The 22023-nt window shown below is 39.2% G+C and overlaps 1 protein-coding gene across 4 annotated transcripts; it reads right to left on the bottom strand.

The window, feature by feature from the left end:
* Positions 1 to 715: 715 nt before the first annotated feature.
* Positions 716 to 20538, bottom strand: IQCE (IQ motif containing E). 4 transcript variants are annotated; one of them, XR_009963813.1, is made up of 20 exons: positions 20395 to 20538; positions 19727 to 19772; positions 18280 to 18405; positions 17858 to 17986; positions 16872 to 16942; positions 16078 to 16191; positions 15378 to 15428; positions 14779 to 14849; positions 14486 to 14558; positions 14047 to 14096; positions 11303 to 11460; positions 10772 to 10827; positions 10245 to 10453; positions 8367 to 8469; positions 6008 to 6091; positions 5282 to 5305; positions 4241 to 4336; positions 3074 to 3204; positions 2257 to 2581; positions 716 to 840 (listed from the first exon to the last, which is right to left on the bottom strand). XR_009963813.1 is itself a non-coding variant. In XM_062613594.1 (19 exons), exons 1-19 carry the CDS (start codon positions 20470 to 20472, stop codon positions 2557 to 2559), a joined length of 1695 nt encoding a protein of 564 aa, XP_062469578.1. In that variant the 5' UTR covers positions 20473 to 20538; the 3' UTR covers positions 2080 to 2556. The 4 variants fall into 4 exon arrangements, 2 of the variants coding, with proteins under 2 accessions (XP_062469578.1, XP_062469579.1); XR_009963814.1 differs by lacking the exon at positions 716 to 840 and adding an exon at positions 1700 to 1943; XM_062613594.1 differs by lacking the exon at positions 716 to 840 and having other exon boundaries at positions 2080 to 2581.
* Positions 20539 to 22023: the final 1485 nt, after the last annotated feature.

The following is a 22023-nucleotide window of genomic DNA, read 5'->3' as shown; positions in this document are numbered from 1 at the left end:
TGGCGCCTTGGCGCATGGGGGTGCGTTGCAGAGGCCCCCACGGCATCAAACCTACAGCAGCATCAAAGGACGTCCCCTTCGCTCAGACCAGCACCTTCCCCTCCAAAATAACCCCAAAATGGATCCAGTCGCTTAGAATCACAGAATCAGCTGTGTTGGGAAAAACCTTTGAGATCATCCACTGCAACCGTTACCCCAGCACTGCCAAGGCCACCACTAACCCATGCCACTAAAGGCCTTGTCTACTCGGTGTGTACAATGATTCCACCTGGGCAGTCTGTTCCAATCCCTGAGCACCCTCTCAGTGAAGACATTGTTCCTTGTATCCAGTCTAAACCTCCCCTGGCGCAGGCTGATTCCTCTTGTCACTGGTTACTTGGGAGAAGAGACCAACTCCACCTCACTACAACTTCCTTTCAAGTAGTTGTGTAGAGTGATGAGGTCCCCCCTGAGCCTTCTCTTCTCCATACTAATCCCCCCCAGGTCCCTCAGCTGTTCCCCATCACACTTGTGCTCCAGGCCCTGCACCAGCTCCACTGCCCTTCTCTGGCCCTGCTCCAGCACCTCAGTATCTCTCCTGTAGTGATGGGCCCAGGCTTGGCACCTTGATGCCCTTGGTGCTGTTCCTGGCGCATTCTATCCTCATCCCAGATTTTGGGAACACCTCACATATGCTTAAGATCAGCAGCAAATACAACTTGCTTTGCTCCCAGTCTCTCATTGTTTTTATATTTGCCAGAAAAGGGCTGCAAGGAAGAAAGTTTGAATGCTTATGGCTCTCTATCCTTTCTGGTATAAATTCTTCCAGAACTTCTTCACTTACCAAGAAGTCATCACAATCTGCAATAAAGTTCAGCTTTAGAGACTTCATAGCTAGACAGTGACTGTGATGTATGAGTATGCATACTATTGCATTTACCAGAGTAGCTTCATCTTACACCCTTCCTTGGGTCTTAGAAGCACTTCTTCAGAAGCACAAAGCATTTAGTTTTGGGGGTTTTTTGCTTTAGTGATTCTTTGTCCTTGGATAGAACTTTACAACTACTTTCTCTGGGTTAGACTGGGCATACCGCTAATGACTACTGTAGTAAAGCCCAGGCAAAACAGGATGCTGCAGCACTTTTTTTTTCTGAGTGCTAGCACTAGGCATAACTAAAATCACTTAAAACTCTAATGTCTTCATAAGCAAGTACTTTCTACTCCTTCATAAAGTAGAATAGCCTCTGAATATGGAATAAAGTTGCTTAAATGCATTTTCCTTCACTGAAGGGTAACCTTTGCATTCACAATCCCTGCAAATCTGGCTTATTCCCATCTCCTATCTTAGAGAAACAGCCTCAGTTGCTTCCAGCATGCTCTGTTTCTGAGCAAGTCTACAGGGACTGTCAGCTTTTCATTGACAAAAAGCAAGTTGATGTTTCTCAAGTCACCCTCAAAACTGCTCTTTTTTCCTCCAGCTAGTCTGTAAAAGCCTGAAATATCCCACTCTGGATATAACCAACCTGTTTCACTTTGGTTTTAACATCTTTGAAGCTGCATGTCTAAGGCTGTGTTACCTGCAGCATTGTTTTGCCTTTCATACTGAGTACTTGAACATCCTCTTAAAAAGGCTCTTTGGCTTTAATTCCATCTTTTCACAAAGAGCAATGAGGAATACAAGAAGTAAACCAAATGGTGTAAAAGCCATAGAAAAGAGAGAGACATTTTCCCAGTTTGTATTATAGTAGTACTAGTTGGCAAAGTTACCCAGGACTTCATTTTTCTCTTTACTGCAGCATCTGAAGACTGCTGAAAACAATGTTACACATGGCTGACTAGGATAGTTCTTTTTACCAGATGTCTGTCCCCTTCAGAAACTAAGTAAGGATGATGAAAACATTCTCAGCTTGTCTATGGCTTCAGGCCCGAAACACAGTGGAAAGTACCATACTACAGCAACAGGGCTAAGGGGATTAAAAACAGAGAAGAGAGGCAATCCAGGGGAACATCATGTTCCTTGAATAATTACCACTCACATCAGAGAGAGACCCTCCAAACCACAGTTGTGACAAAAAGGCAAAGCACTTGTGAGGAAGCTGGTACTGATACTGCCAAAGCTTTTTTTATGTAAGGAACTGCACTTGCCAGTATAAGCAACATGTCATCAAGTTAAAAGAAGACACAGAGTCCAATTATGCATCTGCATGTGCAGATGTTCTCTATAAAATTGTGTGCACCCACTCAATTACTTTCAAACATAGAGGAAAATGAAATTACCAGGAAGAGACAACATGAAGTTTGAAGGTCATCTCTGGACTCCTGCTAAAACCAGTTTCTTCTCTGGACTGTGAACTGCAGAATCTCCTTTCTCATATAATGCAGTGGACACAGGGGGAAGAAAGACATAATGCATCGCGTGAGGCACAGAGAAGTAACTGCAGCCTGTTTTCAGAGGGCATGCTGAAAAGTTTATGTTGCTAGCGTCCAAGAAACAAAAGCTTATCACTTGCAGAAGTGAGCTCCAGACACTAAAGTGAGGTGACAGCTTAACTCTCTTTGTAACCATGGCAGCCAACATTAAAAACTTTCTGAGGAGTAAACCTTGGAGAGAAAGGAGTATTTTTCAAGGCACAGTCACCACAAACCTAAGCAGTAAGCAAATCACTGTATTCTTCCTGAGCTAAATCACTAGATTCTAGCTCTTCCCTGTTCTTCCTGCAAATAACCCTTAACTTTTACATGTCAGAGCTTCAGATCCCCTTACATTAAGAAAGTGTATTAGCTACCAGTTTGATAACAATTGTATTTTGATTTTTTTTCCCAAGGACTAATTATTTTACTTTACTTTTTCTCACTTACATAGAAATGAGAATGCAACAGGACATGGGAAGACCGCTACTGCCACTAGAAACCCTTTTAGTTGCATATCCTTTGGATTTTTTCACAAGTAAGTCCTCCCTTTGTTGGAATAATGGTCTTGTTTGCCTTCTCTGCCAAGAAACCAACACTAAAATTGTATTAAATAACTACCCCACCCCTGCAATAAAACCAATTTTGCTACTGCGTGTTGCAGAAGTATCTGTCCCTCACTTACCTCTCCACAAGCTGTTCTTTACGTGCTAAGTGAGCCCTGAAAGCAGACTGGATGAATGGCAGCATCTCATCTTTCTCCTTGCAATCAGAAGATGAGCTCGAGGAGTCTGACATGGAAGACCTGCTGGAGTTCTGCAAAGCAATCAGATAAAAGAAAACTGACCTTTACAGATTGCACAGAAGCTTTCACAATCTTTCTTCCGATTATGAAAGTGGTAGTTGAGCAAATATTCCCATCTTTTGGTCTGCAGTCTTTAAGGTTCTATGAGACTAAATCAGCAGGAAATGCAAATCTGATCATCACACAAGCTTTGAAGCATCTGTATTCAATTAATGAAAGTGCAAACACCTGCAAGGGAAGTTCATTCATTTTCCAGGAAGGAAACCTTTTGAAGTCAAAGGAGTTAAGACAACCTTTGTAACTGATAGATACATCTTCTGCTTGTATCAAGCAAAAGTATTCAATCCTACTACTGAACCATTGGGCCAGTTTACCAAAAGAAAAGTGCATGTAAAGTGCAACCAGACAGAAAACCGGTATGGAGAATTACAAATTAGCCTGCTAAAGTTCTAAAGGATGTTCATCTAAGTTGGCAAATGACTTAGAGAAACTAAATGTTTAATTGGTAACAAGATGTTTTCGTATTCAGAACTGAACAATCTGGAGCAAGTTTGACGTGACAGAGGGCACAACTCTTTGGTTGAGCATGGCACATGTAAGACTCCTTTACTTTTCAATCCCATCAAAGATGCTTTCCAGATTCTTCTTTCTGAACTTCAGCAACAAAGGTTTATCTATTATTACAATGATCCAGCAGTGAACACTTGAGAGCAAGTACAGTTTTCAACAGCACCCCAAATTAAAGAGTTAAAGGGTATGCTATTACCTGATGGGACAACCATTAAAAAAAAAAAGAAAAAGAGGAGTTACAGTCCATAATGCAGAGAAATTATAGCTTTAATCCAAAGAAAAACTGAACTAAAGAAGATGGAATGGGAGGCTATGGAATGAGCTTGGTATTTTTCTAGGATGACAGCTATGCTGCCAACCAGTGCATTAGAACAACATCACTGGGTGACTGACAGAATTAAGTCTGGAAGTAAAGTACTTTACACTAGAGACTAAACATAACGGGATGCCTGGGTACCCATTTGCCCCAACAATTACCTCGTTATGAGAATTTGCCTCATGCATCCTCCTCTTCATTAACAGTTTCTGTCGACCTAAATGTCCTCTGAAAGCTGCCTGAAGTGCAATAATTGCCTAGCATGGAAAGAAATAAGTAGATATTAGCTCCTTTGAAAGATGGCAGTTATAAATAAAACCAAAAGAGTCCAGAGGGAAGAGGCACAGGGGGAAAACAACTTTTCCCTGTGCAACAGAAACTCTTTGATGCCTTTATATTTGCTTATGTTTAAGGGACACACACATGTCTCCATTACTTCACAGGTACACTGCTGCAATCCAGAGAATGCCCAGCCTGTGACAACCCATAGACTTATACCTCCGTGGGTTAAATTCAATCTGGGAGGTGTTCAGGATTTATCCTATCAAATGCAGTTGAGTTCTAGCTGTCAGGACTAGCCTGTATTTCACAAAGAGAGCAACATGCTCCCATTCCCATATTAGATAGCCCAGCAGGCTCAGTGATGCTCTGGCACAAGCAGAAACCCAGCCAAGCTGGCAGACCACTGTGGTGATTACACTGAACACAGCAAGTCTTTCCTCTCAGAGATTCTACTAGATTCTAATCAACAAAAAGCATCTAGATGTAAAGCTGCATGCCTGCATCACACAGTTTTAGAATTTGTTCTATAATACTCAGAGAGTATTATAGCAAAGGCTTCACATTCCTACTTCAAATGTTTCTGAAGACTCATCACAGTGAAAATTAACGCATCATTAGAATTATCTAATTTAGACAAAATCCTGTCTGTTGGTATCAAATTTTGATCAAAATTTGTTCATCTTGCAGAAGGTACCAAGTACAGAAAATGTGAGACCAAAAGGGGAACACTTTGACAAGATACATCAAACAAAACCGGGATGTTAGAAGGAAGATCATGAGCCAGCCTGAAGAACAAACATGATCTTGGTACAACAGCTTGTACTGCAGTGAAACTTCTTTAAAATAAAAGTTATTTCTATGTGTTTTGATATGAATTACATCTGTTTTACTGTTTTGTTGGCTGTCATAAGTACACTCACCTTGTCCAGATCAGTTACGCCTCGCTGAAATAGAAAATGCCAAAGTTAAAACTTGTATATATCTGTGCCACTATCTAATAAAGAGTTCCCATTTTTTCCCCAACAATTACAACGCAGAAAATACCTGTCCTTCCTCCCCCTAAAAACTCCAACAACAAACTTAAGGGAACAAAATACCCAAGCTTTTAATCTTTTGAAGATGTGTGGATAGTACTTTTGTCTTTATTTTCCTAAAAAGCAACTACAAGACCCACCTCACATCATAGGTCCTATACATGGAAAAAGCAACACTATGTTTCTGCCCATAAAACAAAATTTAAGGTTAATGCTTTTTCTTTACATCATTTTGTCATAGTTGAACTCCTATGCTGTTTGAAGGATTTCTGCAAGGGGTATTCAACTTCTCAGTCATACTCCAAGGAGGCCAACAGCAGTGATGCTGCTTCAAGCACTGCTAGGCTTCCTTTGTTTCCCTGCTCACCCAGACTTCCCCATTCAGAAACCAGCTATCCTGCAATAGAAACAACAGGATTCTAGAGATTAAAGGCAAAAGCAGCAGCAGGCAGGACTTTAACAAAGCAGTGGAAGAGAAGATGGTGGTAAGGAGCTGTATTGGGAAGCACTGCTGTAATTCCTGAAGCCTGGCAGCAGGTTACTGTACGTACTAAAACAAGAGCAAGATTCAGAGGGGAATACCCTCACTATTCCCCCATAGGAGAATCTCACCTCGTTCTGATACTTCTTCCAGTACCTCTGGATGATTCTGGCTGCTTCTTCTCTCCTTTGATGATCTTTGCCTTCCAGTGAAAACTGCAAAAGAGAATCTTTAAGTTGGTACACTAAAGACACAAGCTGAAATTCTATGAGGGAAACAAGTTACAAATAAATCAGCACCAGAGTTGTTAAATGTTCATCCTACCTGCAGGGCAGAAGGAAGTTACAGAGGAAACTCTTAGTTTGGAATACTGGTCTTGTTCAAACTCATCATCTAAATGCCCGTTACACCAAAACACATAGCTGTCCCCAGTTTAGCTGTTAGCAGAGCATGGGAATGGAAAGGTTTTCATTTACACATATTCCTATTTTTATATGCATTGGTAAAGCAGTAAGAGCTCCAACAGAGGAACCCACTGCTTTGTTGATCAGAAATAGCTTGTATATTATCAACAGACTGAGAACAAATGTCAGGGTACCAGATTTTGCAATTCTTCTCCAGGGAAGACTGGTGCTAATTAACTGGGGAGCTCTCTGATGTCTCATCCTGGCAACTGTGGTCCCATAATCATCTGTTTAAGCTTACTGATGAGTTTGCCACCATATGACTCCAACAAGACAGAAAGCTTGTGTAAATTGGCATAACTCTACTCTTCTATCTTGAAGAAAAAAATTAGAGGTAAAAGAAGACAAGAACAAAACAAGATTTTGTTCCAGTTATATCTTCTGATTTGTAGTTGCATACTCCACCTCTCAACAGTTGATCCTTTTGATCCCTAATTATCCTGTACTAATTGTCATGCCTCACCTGCCAAACAAAAGTTAGCTGCAATTTTAAAAGACTAATATAATTTGTTGGTATAAAATTGTAAGTAGAGGAATAAGAGCCTTGGTAGACCCAGAAAAAAACCTCTTGATTCTGTGAAAATGATTTATTTATAACCTAAAAACACTGAGTTACAGGCTTAAGTTTAGCAAATGGATCATGTTATATTAAAAATGACAACCTACTATTAAAATGAAAAACTGGTAGGAACTTAGTGATAATTACAAATAATGGGAACATTTCAATAAAAGGATGGTTACTGGCCAAGAATATATATAGTCTGCAGAGGGAAAAAAAGAGCTGTTTGTTGGCTGTTTTTAAAGGCTCAAGTTATTTGGTATTCAAAACATCATCTAGCATCCATCAGCCTATAACTCACAAAAAAGAATCTAAGGAGTTGCAGAGTATATAAAAAACTAGCATCCTCTTAAGCTAGTGGACATTTTTATTCATATTTTTTACTACCCGTATTTCAGGGTCTATTTATTTTTAAGTACAAGTCATCAAAATCCCCAGTAATAATTTTCAATTTTCAGTTTTTAGTGGAATTAGATTAATATGACCATACTGCATGTGAAAAAACCATGTCTGACAGTGGCCACTCATCCCTACTGGCCAGTGACACCAACATTTGTTAGAGGGACAGAAGATTGCAAATACACCAAGTTAAATCATATTGCACCAAAAAAAACCCAAGTGATGAGAACTCCATTTAAGACTGTTTAGGAATAACAGGTACCCAAATATATTAGATACTGGAAAATCCAGACAGAAGAGGTTATGAATAACTCAGCTCCAGAAAAACTTCATTTCCAAGGGGGATAAGGGTTTATTTTATTTCTTGATATCCATCCTTCCTAATTCTTACTCGAATATGGCGTCCCATCATCAGTGGAATTGAGAAAACCTCTATTTTTATGATTAGTGCTCTACATCCTGTAACTCATCCCATGGAAAAGTACCCTGATTGCATCCAAAGAAAAAAGCTAATGAATATTTTCTGAATTGCTCTAACTGAGCACTTGACCAGCATAAAAATCACTGAAAAGGGTCTTCTGTCTTTTGCCAGTCTGCCAGTGACTTATCACACTTACCTGTGCCTCTGTCCTTTACCTAACAACTCCTACAAGACCTCCCTCCCTCTCCAAAACTTGACTGAAGTTAGCTAATGAGTTCAGATGTTATAAGAAGATATAAGGAAAACCACAAATGTCTTTCTTTTTAAGTCAAAATCCCCAAACACTAAAAAGCAGAAGCTTTTTGCAACATTCCACTGAATAAGGAAAAAGCAAAAGCAGACACTCACCAAGAGAAAAGCTCCAAAAAAAAAAAAAATAATTGCAGTGGCAATTATTGAAACAACTTATCAACAAATGCTGGGAATTAATCATCATTTCAAATCTCTATGACAAGATTTAATGTCTCTCTGAAAAAACACAGCTAGCAGCTATTTAGACTATCAGCTCAATTTGCAATCTATTGCTTGGATGCAAAGGGAAAAAACAACACACCACCACCACCATCCAAACAAAAACATGTCTGTACCTTAAGACCCTTTTCCACTTTATCTTCTGCCACTTGACTCTTCTTTTCCTCTTCTTTTGTCTCGTGTTTCCCTAATTTCCGTGTCAGGTTCTCGATTTCCACTCTAAGGTTGGAAAAGCAAAAATATTTATAGGTAGTAATTATCTGTTGTTACTGCTTTGAAAATATTCAGCCTAATTCACGAGATTTGGCTGTCTTCTTTGTTTGTTTGTTTGGGGTTTTTAAGGCCAAAGTGTGAAACTGCTCAGAATAACATGATACATCTTCTCACAGTAACAGACATAGAATCATAGAATAATTAGGATTGGAAATGACCTTAAGATCATCCAGTTCCACCCCCCCTGCCATGGGCAGGGACACCTCACACTATGTGACAGCAGTTCTCAAGTTGTGATAGGACAGCCTACATTAGCATCAGAACGTCCCAATGTTACAATGGTACCCTTGATACTTTTAATAATGCATCGAGATCTGCTACAGTTTCGTATTTGTCACAGTCCTTTCCTGCAAAGCAATAATGAAATCACTTCTTTTAGTCACTCTTGCACAGGATCATTATCAAGTTATACAAAATACATGAAGTATTACATTCTTAGTTACAAATTACATGAAGTAAATGGAATGACATATTAGCAATGGTCTAGAACATAGGCTAAGATAAGGTATAGATACTACAGTTCTTTCTTAGAAAGAAAAAATGTCCCTGAGGCCAACATGGCAGCTCTCTTTTTCCATTTATCTTCTTCATTTTTATTATAATTCAACAATTATTTTTATTTTTCCTATACTACGTGGTCTTCCAGTTCCCTAAAAAACACTGTAGAATTCTTCCCCTAGTAACTTACTCCATCCCTCCTAACCAGTTCTGTTTAAATGAATTCCCAGCTTCCTGCAGTTCAGATGAACCCACATGGATTTTTAGCCACTTCAAATGAGAATTATACTTTTGACAGGTATTTTTTGTGGTTCTGAAAGGATCTACCAATACAAAATGTGATTCCTTAGAGTCTGCTGTCCTGCACTCTTTTCTGACACTTCTCCTGTATATCTTATTCTGACACTTCTGCAGCTCCACTTCAACCTTAGCCTCCAGTAACTGCTTGATATCTAATCCACAAAAGGTATTAAGGAGATCTAAGCAATACTTAGGACATCCATACTTCAAAGTTATTGTTTGATTGAACTCCTACATAAAATAGGTTTTCTCAATTTGTAAAGTAACTGTTTCATTTTCCCCTTTTAAACAAAACAAAATGCAAGCATACATTGTTCAGAAGAAAAAGGCCTCTCCACACATTCATTCTTGATCAGAGGCAAGTTACACAGGAGGCAGCATCTTATCAACAACACATAGCTGTGTGCACATCTCTGCTCATGTGAGAGATTAACCTGCCTGCCCTTATGCACTGACACATCAAATGAGTCCAAGCAATACAAACTACAAATCAATTGCTTACTGGGGAGAAAAGAAGTCCCACTGCATCACATGGCAGAAGGCAGGCTTTATTAAAGGGAGAAAGTGGTAGATCAGGACAAAATGTTGAAAAATAAGACAAAGTTTTTACAGCAAAATTTTTGCTGTGTAAAGTGACATATAATCCCAAAAAGGCTTTTCAGTGTGGTTGGCAAAAAATATGCCTTGAAAAAATGTGTTGGGAACAAGCAGAAATTCTCATTTTCCAGCCTCTTTTTCCTGCAATGTAATTTTACAGGGCTAGTAGGACTAGAAGTAGTTTTTGAAATAAAAGCTGAAGGGACCCTCCAAATTCACTTTCTTACTGAAAATGTGAAGAACTTGTTACATCATTTCACAACGTGATAGGAAATACTAATTCATACATAGTAAAGAGCAATATCTTAGACAAAAGTCACACTTACTCTTTACTGAGTAAGAAACTTTGAAGTGCCCTCTTATCTTTCTGGAGTTTCTTCACTAGCCCTTGGAGGCGATGACATTCCTCAACATAGTCTACTTGTTGAGAGACTGGATGATCCAGGTCTTCGGAAGTTGAACATGGTGGAGAAAATACCTCTGACTCACAGGTATCTGCTGATGGCACCCTGGCATTCTCCATGGCATTTATTTTCTAAACAGGATAAAATTTACATGAAGAAAAATAAAAAGGGGGGAAAAAAAACCTCAGATAATTAAATTTAACATAAAATTATTTATTTAGGCCATGAGAAAAGATGAAGTGGAAGTTAATTCTAAAATGTGCATCTACATGTAACAAGTATGAGAAAAGTAAAAAAGGAGAAGGGGCACATGGTACAGACATCAGTTTACATGTATGAGGCAGAACACACAAGGCTGATAGTCTGAAGGACTACATGCCATGAGCACAAGCCAGTGGTTCCACATCTTTTGCTCAAAGACAGGCAAGATTATGATTATGAGCACTTACATTTTCTAGTTCTGAAATCCGCCTCACCAGCCTGGGTATGCTCCACTCACTGTAATCTAAATACAATAACAAAGCTTTAAACATGAAACTGTAGCAGTGAGTCAACATCGTTCTTGCTTTTCTGAAACTTGTGTCCATATAGAAAGACCATCTAAAGACCTCTGAACCCCAACTGTAAATGTGCACCAATGAAAAAATGAGAATGGTCTTAAAATATCTGACTTCTGCATCAATTAGTTATCAATATAAACCATTCAGATTCAGCAGTTTCAGAAACTTATATTTTCAAGTGATTCCAGTCCAGAATTCTCAGGGTTAACAATAAAGGAAACCCAGGTCTGACTGGAGCAGCACATCCAGAAGTCACAGATTTCTGTAAGAAACTTCTTATTCCAGCCTTTGCCCCTCCTGAATCCTCACTCTTGTAATAACTCCCTTATTTGTACCACTGTAGTGTCCTGCTCTCAAACACATCTTTCAAATGTACCTAAATCCCTTGCCCCAAATTCACCAAGTTTTCAGCACACGTACTTTCTGTTTCATTGGAAGGAGGAGAACTGCACAGTACATGATCTAAATCTTCTTTCAGCCTCCGATTCTCAGCCTGCAAATTTTTGATGGTCCTGCATAATCTCAGGACAGCAGCATTCAGTGCCTTTAGGTGTTTTTGGGTCTCTCTGCTCTCTGTACTTTGAAACGGAATCAAAACCAGAAAGTTAACTTAGAAGCAGAGAACAAAGCAGCATCATCAAAAAAGGTGAAACAGCATCACTGTATTACTGTCTCAGCCCCCCTCCAACAGCATTTCTCAACATTTTTTACTTGACTTACCTATTCTGTTAGGAAAAAACATTTAAAGACCATCTTGCTCAACACTTCTACAACTGTTTTAATTTGTGTCAAAGAAAAAAGATACTTTGAAAGCTCATTACTTCTACTTCCTCCCCCCCTCTGTTTCATTAACACATAATCAAGGGTGCTTGTATGGGTTTTACTTATTTGGGTTTCTATTTGTTTTGTTAACCAACCTTATAATGCTTTACTGGCGCTCTACAGACAACTGATTTAAAATCATTTATATTCAGCCAACCAGGAGGCTCCTCCAAACAAGTGTTCAGCATGGAAAGCTAACCTGCGTGCTCTGAATTGCTTTCCTTCACTTAACAGATTTGTACTGGGAGAGAGAGAGGGCTATAGATGGAATAACTCTCAAATCCAACACAAGTGTATTTTCAGATGTGAATGCTGTTCTAGGGTAAAAGAGACTATTCCTGTGAAAGTAAACCCCAGAGAGATCTCTTTCTTCATTTAAGATACATTTCAATCAATGTGAGATTCGAAACAGATTTGAAGAATACAGCTATCATCAACGTGATGGGAGTAAAAAGCATCAGAAAAGGGAAAACCTGTTATGTGTTACAGTTGTTTTAAACATATTAGAGTGGTTTTGCCTTTTTTCATTTTTCTAATAAATGGGGAAGAAATCTCAGTTTTATAGATGTGAAAAAAGTCGTAAAGTTTGTTAACAAAATAGATTTCTAATGAGATGAAATACTTCATTGCTATGAGAAAGTTCTTAAAAACTTATGGAAACAAAGGCTTGAAGTAACTGATGGACCTACTTTTGGACAAATGACAGAATAGTGTGCAAAGAAATCTCACATCACATCCACTGGAATAATTGCAAGGTAAAGGGAGAAACAAGTTTACAGTTAGAGTATCAGGTTGAAAAGCTGAATCTAATCTTCCTTTTGGATATGAAAAGGAAATTAAGCCATATACACAAACAAATAAGGTTGACATGCCATGGAAGTCTATTCATGAGTTGTGCCAGGCAGAAGGTAAAAAAACTCCAAAACTAAAACCCAGAACACAACACAACCAAAAATTGGAAGTGATAGAAATGATAGGAATCTTCACTGTATCACTGAGTGACATTATTTGATGCTCATCAAAACAATGAAAGAATTGCAGACCATTTTGAGCACTGGAAAGGTCACCTAGTTTTTAGCTACAACTGGATACTACAGCTTCATATATAAGCAATCGTATTTCAGCATTAACACTGAAAAAGGAAAGCTAAATGTGATTTACTTCAGCCAGAAATAATGTAGACAAGCATAGCGAAAGAAACAACTCTCCTACAACTGTATGTGGCAGAGTCCTGAACTTCAACATCACTTATTATTTCAGCTCTCAGCCTCTCAAGTAGAGACTGACAGTCACATAATGGAGAGAGACTGCCCTGACCACTGCTTTTTGAAGCTATGAATAAATTAAGAACAAGGAAGAGACCTGATGACTCATTTCCACCTGTAAATAAATGAGGTGTGATGGCTTACAGCCTCCAGAGGCCAGTCACTGCATGCCTGGGCCAAAAGAGATCTTACCTTTTTAAAAACAGTGACAAAACAAATTGCACTTTCCAATCCACAAGACACAGTGAATTAGGGAAACACAAGTAGTTATACATCATGATCCATAAAGAGTTCTCATGTGTTTCTATCAGTCTAAATAACCCAAATTAAGACAGTTGTCTGTACGTAACACCAGGAGGACAAGCACATTTTGAAGTGGTGTGGTAAAAAATTTTCCAACCCTACAAGACTCTATTACCCTCTTCTCAGCAAGAATAACACTCCCTTGCATAGATGCTTTTAATTTTCTGTCTTTCTGGAGCTTTGTCTTTTGCTGTTGTGCTTTTGATTTTTATTTCCTCTGTAGACTATTTATTCCCATCACCATGTATAAACCCACATAGTAGTGACAACCACTAGCACAAGCTTGACAGTTTCCTACTGGTGCTGCTCATGGACAACTCATAAGAGCTACCCTGACCTCTAGATCTGTGTACCACAGGAAAATGTTTACTCCAAAATACCTTCTTAGCAGCATACACTTTAGAGCAAGATGCAGACCTGACTCAAGAATAAAACGCTAAATATCTAGCGAGTTTGTTGCAGTCACCAGTGATATCAGAATACATGTGATTATGGGGGAAGATGGGTTTTATTTAACAGATAAATTTTCAAAGCTTTCCTGTACTTCTCAAATAGCTCTTTTCTCCCCACATCCACAAAATTACCTAGAAGAAAAAGATGTGACTAAGACATATGCCAAGGCTGTAAAGCCAACCAAAGCAGTACCAAAAAGCAAATCCATCAATCTAAATGACAAAATAAGCTGTTCCCATGTAGCTGTTTTCCACCATAAAATAATACATGATATATCAAACACATATATGCAAACATTTTCCTCAAAAGAATTTAACATACTTTTTCCTCATAGCCTCAGATTTCTCCAGGAGCTGTTGGAGACGATGAACCTGTGAAATATGAAATACAGATTCCATTAAGGAGCTAGCTGTGGAAGCTGACATTGCTAACGCCACACATTTGTCCATTAGGTGAAAATCAGAACAAGATTCTTTGGGCAGCAATAGAGGCAATGACGCCAGGTTACTGTTATATTGGCTTTCCTCTAGATACTACACTTACGGGATATACATTCGTTTCTTTATTTCCCCCTTTTTGTTAACACACTCAGCTTCTTGAGGAAAAATAATTGGAGCTATGAGAGTATCTAAGAAAATCTGGTTCCACTTACAGGTGCAGCTAAGCTGTAAAAACTATCTAAACCAGTCCATTTACACTTTGACTCAATCACTGAAAAGCTTCCTCTCCTTATGCACAAGGAAAGATGTTTCAGACATACCTCTTCAGAGCAGGTTTCCATAGCTAACTTCATTTCTTCCAAATTAGTGGACTTCATGTCTGCCTGGAATTTGCTAAAATAGAATAATCCAGTCAGACCATCAAAGATGCTGCAATGCTTTTTGGCTAACAATTTCTGGCTGGGCTGTTTATAATTACTAGCATGTTCTCAGAGTTCATTAAAACATCTTAAGGGACAGAAGAATACAGATTAAAAATAACATGGACTTCAAATTGCCTTTATCATCTATCCAATACAAGCCTCTATCCTACCCCCAGCCAAAAAAGTCATACTTAATAGTCTTGTCTCTCTCCTTCCACAATTGTTGTAGCTTGAGAATCCTCTGCTTCAATCCATTAGCCGCCTACAGAAAGAACAAAGCTCATGAGTACTCCAAGAACCCATCTCTTCACTGAAGTTCTATTTCTCCATAATCTTCCTCTGTCTTTATAAATTGTACCTAACTAGATACACTTATTCCTATATACTTCAGTACTTAGTAAATCATATGCATGTCTGCTACCCTCTGTGAAAGGCAACACTGATGAATTCAGATACCTAATTTAAGCTGGTTACATTACCACAGATATAACATTTACACACAATCATTAAATAAAAAACATTTTGCCCATCACCCTGCTAAATTCAAAGCAGCCAGTGATAGGGAGAATGCTTCCTAAACACATTCAAGACAATGACAAAGAAATCTCCCTAAAGTAACGTTAATTCCAGATCTTTGTTACTGGTTTCTTATCTGACCATAGAAATGATGGTAACATGATTCCCTAATTGCTTATTCTTTCTTACTTCACTCCATTATTTATTTAAATCGGTAGCGTTTCAGTTTGGCAAGAGGAAAAAGGAAAGCAAAATGTAATGAAGAAACTATTACCCATCCATTATTATTCATCTTTTCTGACAAAGCTTGTCCCATCTCGGAGCCCTGGTAAGACATATAAAGCAAATGACCAACATTGCTACTTTATTCTATTGCTGACTCTTTCCACAGAATTTTCTATCCTACTCCTCTCCACAGTCATTAAACAGTCCAACAGCTTAACTTCTGAGGCCCCTGTGCTCATTCTTTTATATTAGCATGCTTCTCCCAAGATGTAGAACTGCACACAGAAAGTGAGAACTACAAGGATTTCCATGAAATTCAGGTCTTCTGACCATGACCCTAAATGCTTCTCAGCCTTATGGGCCTGACAATAAAGCTTATGTTTTACTTCCTGGCTCAGGTCTCAGGACTGCCTGCATCAGTCACCATGCAAGAGGTTAATCCCTTTTACTCTCAGGAAAAATATGCAGAAAGCAGGCCTGTACAGAGACAGCATCTCATTTTTTCCTTCAGTAAGTACCTTTGCTAAGTAAATTTGTTTGCACATTATGGCATGATCTTCCTTTGAACTGAGCTGGCAAGCTGAGATACACAAAACAGAAATCCATTCATACCAACCAACCACCTCTCATATTCGAGCTCATCATTCCTAGAAACAAACACACTACAGCTTCTGAAACCTGGAAAGACAAGAGGATCACACTGCTCAGCACTCTTGCCCCACTTTTATCCCCCCACAAGAAATAGTGACCTTGAAAGGATCCAACAGCTTTTCAATCTGTTTATCCTTTCTATTGATCATTTCTTCTAGTTGACGAAGCTTAGTTTTCATTTGCTGTCTCTCAATTTTCTGAGCTTGTACTGTCTGAAAGAGGGGGCAAAAAATCATAAGCGTATTTCAGAAATAGAAATGCACTGAGTTTTCATATGGAAACACGTTTTGATGTCAAAACCAATCCAATTATGATGGTGAGGATGAAGAGTTAAAAAAAAAAAAAAGAACTACAAAAGATATCACCACACTGGACCAGGGCTGACAGATAAGGGGGGTGACAGGGCAAAGATGAAAAGGTTTAACAGAAAGACAACCTTACACAAATGATCTACAACAGCCAAGATGTTTGCACAGAGGTAACCCTAGTGTGCAACATGTCAAATCCTCATGCTTCATGTTTCACTGCACTAAACTGAAAATGTATTAAGATGTGATGGGTCACAGTCAGGAAGGAGGTAAGATTTAAAAAAGGAGGTGGAGACAAAGAAACCAAAATGCAATGAACCTTTTCAGCATCCAGCTATGGCCATGGCTGGGGTTCAGCATTGGATATACCTCAAGGCTTCCACATCCAGTACTCAGAAGCATCTATCACACCATAAGAACAGTGAAATTGCCTTAAACAGACACAAGTTTAGTTTAGCCTTACATTACAAATGCAAAAAAAAATTGGTGGGTGTCCCAGTAGTAGAAACCAAAGTAATCTGAATCAATAAGGTCTGGATGAAGCAACGCTGTGACTTTCTATGTAAGTATCACAGAGACTGTACCTTTTTCAGTTCTATAATTTCATCATACATATCTTCTTTGTCTTTGTAGTTAGGATTCCCAGGAATGTAGCCTACAGAAAAAGGTATGTAAAATAAGCAGATCCAAAAGAAGTACTTTTAATCAAAAACCTTAGAGAAAAATACCTAGAACAGCACTAAACTGGAAACTAGGCTTCCAGCATGAAAAATCGACTTTAGAAATGGAGGTGAAATGCAAATGTTACTGTATAAAACTTCTGCCAGATTTTACAGCCAATTTTTCCTAACTTCTTCTCTGTGGTGCTACATTGAAATATCCATCTCAAGAAAGATCCGCACTTCATAGAAGACTGCAGTCTTCTCATCCAAAAAAAATTATTTACAAAAGACTTCTAAAAGATGGCCATAATCTGTTTACCTATTTCTGCCTGACATGTAAATGTTTACCACCTTTTAAAGTTGCCAGAAGCTGTGTACTACCAGCAAGGTATTGTTTCAAAAGTAAGTGGGATTTTTTAAGCTTACAGTTCTCCTTTAAGAAAAGCAGGATAAAAGTTTTACATTTTGCTCTTCTCATAAAACTCAATTAATTTAGTATCACAACCACATGATAAAACAAGAGAAGTAAAAGGAGTCAATTACATAGAATTTGAGGCAAGCAGATGGTTTCTATCAATGGTTCCTAAACTATGTTTTACAAAGTCACAATAAATTGTCTACAGCTGGCCCATTGAACCATATTATATTTGCAACGTTTTCAGCTGCAAATGCATGGCAATTTGCAGAAAGTTCTGAAAGCTAATAGTGATTCATTGCTCCCAAAAATTTGGAACCCCCCATCTTATCCAATTTAGAAATCTCATGGATCATATTTCGACACATATTTTAATACAGGCTAAACCAAAATGGCTTTTGCTTTACTAAAGTTAAGATCTTAGGGAGTGTGTGCTTTTACACAGAGAACAAAGATCATTAACTTTCATCTACCACACCATTACATAGCTTACCATTGCTAGAAGAACGAGAATGTTTCGGGGTCTTTGTTCCTAGAACTTCCTTCAAATATTCCGGAGTGCTACTAAAACCAGCTTGCACATGCCCCATGTCAACATCTGACTTCAGAGGATAGCTCATTCCTGCCAATAAAAATGGAACAAAAAATGCAAAAACCAGGGATAACTCTGAATTAACTTTGTGGATTTATTTTGAGCAAATGCAATATAGAAAGCTCCAGATGTTTTAATTATTCTGTCTACAAATGCCAGTGCTTCAGATTAGATAATTCCAACCACCCAAACAAATAATAATGAAATGACTTTGTATGTAGCCCATAATGAAACACAAATCTGTTTCTTAAGAGTTTATACATTAAGCTCTCCACAACACTGATTTTTATCCATATATGCAGATAAATTTTCTATACCAATACCTTGTTTCAGTGATCTTAGCCTTTGTTTTTTTACATCTGCACTCTCAAGATATTCACTGCCTGTTCCCTGAAGAGAAGGCCAAACTGTAGCTTTTCTGGAACACAGTTGTGTGCTGTATGGAGATCCTATAACAAAAGGGAATATCTCAGTGTTGCCTTAAAAAGCTCAAGGTCACAAAAATTCTCTTTGCCTCATACTTCAAGGCTCACACACACAATTCTATTACTTATAAAAATAGGAATTAACAGCATATTAGATACCGGTTTATAAGGAGCAGTGGGACATTAAACTACAGGAAAAAAAAATCATCATAAAGAAAAATCAATCTAATTCCCAAAGAAATAAAGATGCTTATAAAGAGGCATAATGACAGGAATATGACTTAACACAAGAAGAAATAGTTACGTGTAAGAATGCCTATCCAAACTGTACAATACCCGCATGTCTAAATTCATTTATTAAATTAACCTTTGAATTAATGTATATTTTCTTGCAGTAATTGAAGAACAGAATCAGTCTGATGCAATTTCTGGGGAACCCCTCACATTACTGCTTCAGGTATGGCAGTCACGTTCAAATACTGACAGTAATTCCACTTTAGATTATTAATACAGATGTGCGCTAAATGGACTAACTAGTTACTCTTCAAATCACCATGAGAAGTACATACATTAAGAAACAATGTCACAAACATCATAGTGGAAATGAAACAGCTATTTAAAATTCCATCCTTTAGGCAAGCAAAGGGATTTCAGGAAAAGCATTAAGACAGATGTACAGCATGCCTCTTCCTCAACCTAAAGCCAAGCTTAAAAGTACATTATTTAACTTATTAGAAACAAAACACTCAGCAACACTTTGAGGTAAAGTCTTCTTTGAAATCTTCACTGGACCTATACAAAGGAAAGTAAATGGAAAAGTAAGAAACATAAAGACCCCAAAAAAAGGTAAAACGCCGCATTAAAACTGCAGATCGAATAATAACATTGCACTTCTATGGTCACATGAAAAAAACCCAAACAGAACAACACAAACAAAACCAACCAACAAATAAGAGAACTGCTTACTCTGCAAACACAGGTATCTACTGGATGGTATATAGGTGCAGGAATTCTAGATTCTTTCTGTATAGCAAGTATCAACATTTCTCCAAAACGAAAAAGAAATTCAGAATGCTTGCCATTAGAAGTGATAACATAAGAAGGAAGTAGTTTATATGGAAGAAGGAAGAAATGCAACTAAACTATTAACGTCAGTATTTAGCCTATAAAAGTCTAACTTCACAAGTTACAGAACAAATCTCGGATAGGTGCACTCTGCACACACCAGTAAATAATTCTAAGGAGAATAATAAGATGTTGTTTCAAGTGAATCTTCCAGCTCCTGTGTCCCACAAATCTCTTGTTCTGCAATAACAGAAGCAGAAGAAAAAAATTTGCTACTTACTACTTGGTAACTTTGGAGGCTTGGTAAAAAGTTTCTTCTTTAACTTCTGGAAGAGACAAAGAATTTTTTTATGTATTTAAAATATTCTACTTGTCAAAGATTTCCGTGTATAATCTCAAAATTGGCTTCAAACTCCATTTTGTACGAAGCTAATTTGTTTTAAAAACACAGTAAATATATAAATATATTCAGATTTGGCAACAGTGACCAGAATTAAGGTGGTGCCTACTGAGGTTTTACACTGCAGATAGGAAGTAGTCTATTCATGCTCAGAACACTAAGACCTTCCCCATTGGTATTAAATAAGAGCAGCAGCAAATTCAAGATGATCACAGAGTAGAGGCTAATCTACAGAAGCATTTAGCTAGAGGAAAGCCTTAATCAATTCCAGTAAAATTCTGTAAAACAATTACCTAGGCCCATAACTTGATAGAACAGCAAAGTGAAGCCCAACGTCACTTGCAGCCCCAAGTGCTGAGAATTCAGAAGCCTGAATTCCATCTGGAATTAGAGGGGTTTGGATGAACTACATTGCAATAATATTGTTAGCTATCCCTCTGAAGAGTATCTTACCAACCAGGAGACATCATGCCGATGTAAAATGCGCAAGAACATGCCAAGAGGCCTTTTAAAGCATTCATCCACAGCACTCCATTAATAAAACTCACCAGTTCTGGATCCAATTCACAGGTCATTGCAGATGGGCCGTCATCTCCCTGGGAAATGAGAGGCATTAACTGTGACATGTGCTACTAAACAATTGGTTATAATACACACCCAGAAAACTTTGCGTCCTTTTACTATCACAACGAAGTTAGAGTGCAATAAATTCAAATGGTAAATGTGTCAACATTGTTGCAAAACCCAGCATCATTTGCTCCAACACAAACATTCTGTGTGACACAGTGCAAGTCACTTCAGCCTCAAGCCACAGAGACTTAACGCACTTCAGCACAGAGCGTTACAACAGCTGAACCTTCTGGTGCCTCATCTTCCATGGTGCTGGATTTGAGCAGATTTCCACCATCAGTCCACTGGTAAGAGTTAAGCAGCAACTCATCTATCTGTCCTCTTCCTCACTTACTTGTTCCTATGCTATGTTATGTTATGGGAACACTCAGTAAACTCAACTGGAGAAGTCATCAGGCTGAGGATAAAAAACCCCAAACCAAGGAATCAAAGAAGTGGTGAACTTTTCCTCAGCTTGAGCTAACAAGTTTCTCTGCTTCTCAAATACAGACATTTCCACTGTAGAAGGAAAATTGTGCTTTGCTTTCAAGTTACCTGAATGTATGCTGCCTTCGCAAAAACATCTTCACTTGGTGCTGTCTCCATTAGGCTCACAGCTGCAGCACGAGTCTTTGGACAGATGCCGATGTCTGTAAGAAGCAGGGCAAGGTGAAATACTTTTTGAGAACCCTGGCTGACATAACAGGGGCTGGGATTGACAGCAGCAGAGCAAGTAAACCAGCTTTTTGTGCTGGCTGAGAGCAAGCAAGTATACATCTCACACACCATGCCACATAGTTTTTAATTTCCTGAGGCAATGTTCCTTGCAGCACACTGATTATTTGCTGTTATTTTAAGGCCTCTCACTGTGGGAGATCTCTCTACCCCACTGCAGCTATCACATTAGGAATCAGAGAATACAGAAGGCGCTCAGCCTCGACAGGAGATGGCAAACAACAGCACATTCACCAGGATATTAACGTGCAATAACAAAAACACCAGTCCTTGGAAACCCTCACACTCCCTTTCCTTTTGGAAAGCAGGCCCAACTAGAGCCACCTACGACAGGTAAGAGCACATAGTGGCTCCCATTAAAGGGCCTCAAATCCTCCACCTGGAATCAAACCCTAACCACCCCCCGCGCCATCCTCCTAGTCACCGCCTCACCAGCCCGTCCAGCTTGAGGGGGGTCCAGGCTTTGCCCCGGGGCCGGGGCCGGGGCCGGGGCCGGGGCCGGGGCCGAGGCCAGACCCGGTCTGAGGCCACCTCCTCCTCCTCACCCTCTCTCCTTACCAGCTCCTCCCCTCCGCGGCCTTGGCGGGCTGCGGGCAGACACGGCAGGCCGGACTCCCACCGCCAGCGCTTCCGGGTTGCTGAAACCATGGCAACCAGCAGCTAGACGGCTGCGCGGGAGACGAGAGCGCCTGCGCGGAGGGACCTGGGAGGGCGGGTGCGGCCCCCGCAAAGGCTCCACCGCCTTGGAGAACATGCAGGCATGCGGGCGGGCTTAGGCCCGGCTGCGGACTGCGAGTGCCACCAAGCGGCCCCGAGCGGCAGGAACGCCGGCA

The sequence above is a fragment of the Pezoporus occidentalis genome, unplaced genomic scaffold (assembly GCF_034315485.1).
Source record: "Pezoporus occidentalis ecotype Australia unplaced genomic scaffold, CSIRO_AGI_Poc_V1 ctg169, whole genome shotgun sequence".
NCBI lineage: Eukaryota > Metazoa > Chordata > Aves > Psittaciformes > Psittacidae > Pezoporus > Pezoporus occidentalis.
The sequence above is the reverse complement of the archived record's forward strand: the minus strand, read 5'-3'. Positions and strand labels throughout refer to the sequence as shown.